We start from the raw sequence: 4,367 nt of genomic DNA, 5'->3' as shown, positions 1-4,367 counted from the left end.
TTAATCAATGACATGTGTTCTCTATTTGTATTTGATTGTTGCCACTTGTGTTTACCAGTATGTTTGACATGTGCATTAGAGTGCAGAATGTGTTTTGAGAATGAGAATGTGTTTAGAGTTCTGCTGAAAAGTCTAAGTGAGACCATGTGAAATGGTTTAAGGTATTGACAACAGACTGCACAATTAGCTAAATGAGTTCAGGCAACTGCAAACTTTGTTCAGCCAATGGGTTTTAGTGTTTTAGCAATTGAGAAAAACTGTAATATTGGATTAGCATCTAGTGGCCATTAGAGGAACTGCATCTTACAAACTTCCCTGTGTTTGTCCTCAACTGCAGAGAGGACCTGGATCTCCTGCCTGCACTGCTGCGCTGGAAAGGTCTCTCTGGATGGCAGGTTAGGGAGGTGCTGGATGTCCTTCCTGGGCAGGAGATCAGACCGAGATCTGGATCCTCCTGTCTCACCTGCTGGTGAAGGCTGAGCTCCTCTAAAGAAGATCAACTGCAACAAGCAAAGGGTGGAGCTAATCTTCTAAACATTCAGTAACTTCCAGTGAATTTTTCAGACATTTATCTACAGACGTTGTGTCGCCTTCCAAGGAGTCCGCCATGTTTCTACGGTAGCTCTTAATTCCATTAAATATGTACTGTAAATGTATATAGTATGTTTATAGTACATTTGTATTGTATTATATGTACTTACTTGAAGTACATTGATAACTTTCAATACTTGGGTAATTCATATATGCCTAATTATGCTTTTACAAAATATATGCTGAAATGTAAGCATATTATTTGCAGCATTTTAATGTATTTACACGTAAAATATGTCATTTCAACTACATTGTCAAATAATTCAACATATTAATGTGCTATAATTATATATATATACCATTTTTGCTTTAATGTATACCAGAACACACTTTAAATAATTATGTACTGAATGTGTGCCTCGGCCTTTGGTAAGTATGACTTTTTTTAAAGTATATTTTTAGCATATTAGTACAAAGTTGTACTTTTTAAATGTTGTATACTGTATGACTATTGTGTTGAGAAGCTTACAGATTGGTCTGCAGGGACTCCAGCAAATAAACTTCAGCATGATTCAATAAAAAATTGAGGATTTTGAAGTGTTATTTACCCAAATCTAGAAGAACCGAACGATTAAATCATTTCATCCCCATTCAAGTTAACGGAGGGTTTAAACATGGTGGTGGTATCCAGTTCTCTTTATACATCCATGGGTCTAATGAACAAATAAACATTTTGAACAAATGATGGTGCCAAAGGAAAGGTCAGGGGGGCAAAAATGTGTGTATCAAATTTTACTCCAAACCACAAATGTCAGCCTCATGGTGGCGCTAGAGCATTTTCTGCATTAATGTAACAGTTTCTTTTTCTTAGTGTTATACACTGTATTCTTCTATGACTATTTTGTTAAGAAGCTCGGGTTGCAGGGACACAAACATTACTTTTCGTTTTCTGTCAGCATAAATAAAATCAATAAGAAAATCAGTTTTTGTCTTCATTGTGCCACCACTTGATGGAGACTAATATCACCATACCAAAATAGGACTTCTTAGGGAAATTCTAAACGACACTGACATCACCTTTCAACGTCGACCTCCTGCTGGTCACAGAATGGGTGGAAAAAGCAAAGGACAAACTGCTTGACAATGCACAGGTAAGAATAGTAACTTGTTAGGGTGCTCATACAGTGTAAACTATACCATGTCTTTTAGGGGAACTCACTTACAGGGAGCTGCATTCTTGTAGGCCTACTTGCTTTAGTTAACAACCTACATCAAGATTGCCTAAAAATAGATAGAAATCTATGGCAAAAATAGCTTTTAAACTTTTTATAAAAGGTTCCACCTGGAATACTTTTTTTATCCACAGAAAGAGGTCAGACGGTCCCTGGAGGAAATCCTGCAGATGGAGAGAAGGCAGGAACGTTGTGATTGTGAAGAAGCTTACGTTGGATTTTATGTGGACATTATTCAGGTACTTGGTAAACCAGAAATTATAAGAGTTTCTGTTGTTACTCTAAGAGCCAATGGGAAAGAAAATGTTTGTGTGCATATATTTGTCTGTTAATATCTTTTGTAAAATTGATTAACTTTGTTATTTCTATTGTATATTTATAATGACAAATTCTGATAACATTTCTCTATATTAGATATTTAATTGCTTTGTTTTTCTTAATTTAATTGTCTGTTTCTTTATTTGTTGTATAATAATGTTGTTTTTGTTTCTCTATAAGTGCATTGATGCCATGCCCAAAGAAGCACAAAAAATCAGCTCTAAACTGTCTAATGACGTCCGAGAAGTTTGTTTCCAAGAGCTGGTGATGCTTCTGCAGAGGTGAGAATCTATTTTATCTCAGCAATAAATTCTTAATCTACACATCAACAGCAACCAGACTCATTTTAAAAATAAATAAAATTTTGAGATTTGATCAAGAACATCTGAGAGTTTACATTTTTTTCCTTTTTTTTTCTTTATTGCCCTTTAATGAAATAAACATAAATATGACCAATTAAACTCAGTACTCATGTTGTTTAAACAGCATTTTCTCTTTTATTTTGAAAGGTACACCAATGAGCAGAATGACATTCTTGGAAAAAAAGCAAAAATGGACAAACCAGAAACCATACACTTCTTTAAGACTTTGACCACCTGTAATGAACTTAAGTGAGTATTTCTGGTTTTATTCAGTTCAGACTTACTGTTCCTTAAGAAGAATAATTTAGAATAAAAAACACAAGAACAGCCAACACACTATAGGAATACAATTAGAAGATGTGAATCACCACGTAGTTAAAAGGTTTAATGTATGTAAGAAAATATATATTACATTTATGATTTTTTCTCTTAGGAAGCACATCCAGACCAAAAGTAAAGGCATCACAAGATCCCTTCTGCAGGAGACTGTGGAGCAATGTGAAAAAATGGAGGCTTTTACTTTGAAGTATCTCATGAAAATCACAGCTGACATCGCAGAGGTAGCTGTTCCACTTAATCACAAGTTTATTCATATATTTCTATTGAGCATTAAGTTCTTTCTGTACTTTGGAAATAGCTGTTTGACCCAAAAAAAGTTACTTTAGTCAGAAAAAGTTTTGTTTTGCACAATTTCTGTCCCACAGAAAAACCTTAAGAATTACTTCAAAACAAGGAACAATAAAATCTTCACCTCCATCCTAGAAGAACAGATGAATTTCCCAGAGCTGTCATTGCGCCAGTATAAGGAAGTACTGAAGGTACGCTTCTACCCAGAACCATGTGCTTCTGAAGAAAGGGCTCTTCAAGGGTTCTTTGTAAGACCCTTTTCATCAAAGAACCACTTTTTAATTAAGAGTTCTTCAAGGATTGTTGACAGCATGGACACCTGTGTTAAACAGACATTATGTTTATTGGTTAGTCCCTCCGAGGTGAAATGTTGGAGACATTCAACACAAGAAACAAACATTTTAAAATATCACCAGCAATATACAGCTAATCTCAAGAAACGCGACAGCCCCCTCGCCAGTGGTATAGTAAAAGTCTAGTAAAGTCTTGACTCTCTCTTTTCGACACTCTCTCTTTCTTTAACATGACAGAATGACAACAAAACTATTACCATTTTGAGTGTGTCCATTTTCCCCATTTTTGTTACTTCATTGATTGCAGCCTCCCATATGTTTGTGTGTAAATATATTTGTGTTGTTTTGTACTGTTCTTGTTCTTCTGTTTCACTCAGAGGGTGATGAATGAGGCCTACAGACTCATCGTTCACATTTACCTCAAACATCTTGTCCAGAGAAGCCAGAGAAAGCTGGCGAGGTGCTGGAGTCCTACTGTTGGGCAAACAATCACTGAAGATGCTGAGCTTCTTCACAACACCATCTCAGACCTGGTGAGATATTGCTTGTTCTTATTTCTTGTTAAAGACATTTACCCATTAGCAACATGCTGACCTGTAATATGTGGGGCTGTTTCAGGTCCCTGATGTCCAGCAGTGGAACCTCATGCTGCTGAAAACCCCAGAGCTGCTGAAATGCAAAAGCATCGATGCGGTGAAGCTCACAGTCGCAGGCATGCAGTCTCCATGTGAGACAGAGTTTCTCACATGGAGGTAAAGGATGTTTCTTACAAACATATGTGCCCAATGTTCCCACTATTGTGCAGCTTTGGCTTTGAGAGAAGAACTGCTGTATAATCAGAAACACACAAAGTTTGTGTTTGTGCCATAAAATCAACATTTGGCCTAATTATTGACACAACTTAAGCCCTGCTCATTTTTGGAAGCTCCAGATTGTTGAAATATAAAAGAGACATATACTTCTTAAGATCTCAATTGTTTAGCTAGCTAGCTTCCGTCTTGCTA

General features: G+C 36.3%; 1 protein-coding gene across 1 annotated transcript in view; it reads left to right on the top strand.

Annotated features, from left to right (window-relative positions):
* The window catches only part of si:dkey-196h17.9 (exocyst complex component 3), a 6,287-nt gene extending 4,949 nt beyond the window's left edge, over positions 1-1,338 (top strand). Inside the window, exon 11 of the mRNA XM_035674606.1 lies at positions 338-1,338. Coding sequence (XP_035530499.1) covers positions 338-473 — 136 coding nt within the window. The 3' untranslated portion in view covers positions 474-1,338. The remainder of the gene's footprint in view (positions 1-337) is intronic.
* Positions 1,339-4,367: the final 3,029 nt, after the last annotated feature.

The sequence above is a fragment of the Morone saxatilis genome, unplaced genomic scaffold (genome assembly GCF_004916995.1).
Source record: "Morone saxatilis isolate NCDOM2014 unplaced genomic scaffold, NCSU_SB_2.0 Contig3, whole genome shotgun sequence".
Classification (NCBI taxonomy): domain Eukaryota; kingdom Metazoa; phylum Chordata; class Actinopteri; family Moronidae; genus Morone; species Morone saxatilis.
This window is presented reverse-complemented; position numbering and strand designations above follow the sequence as displayed.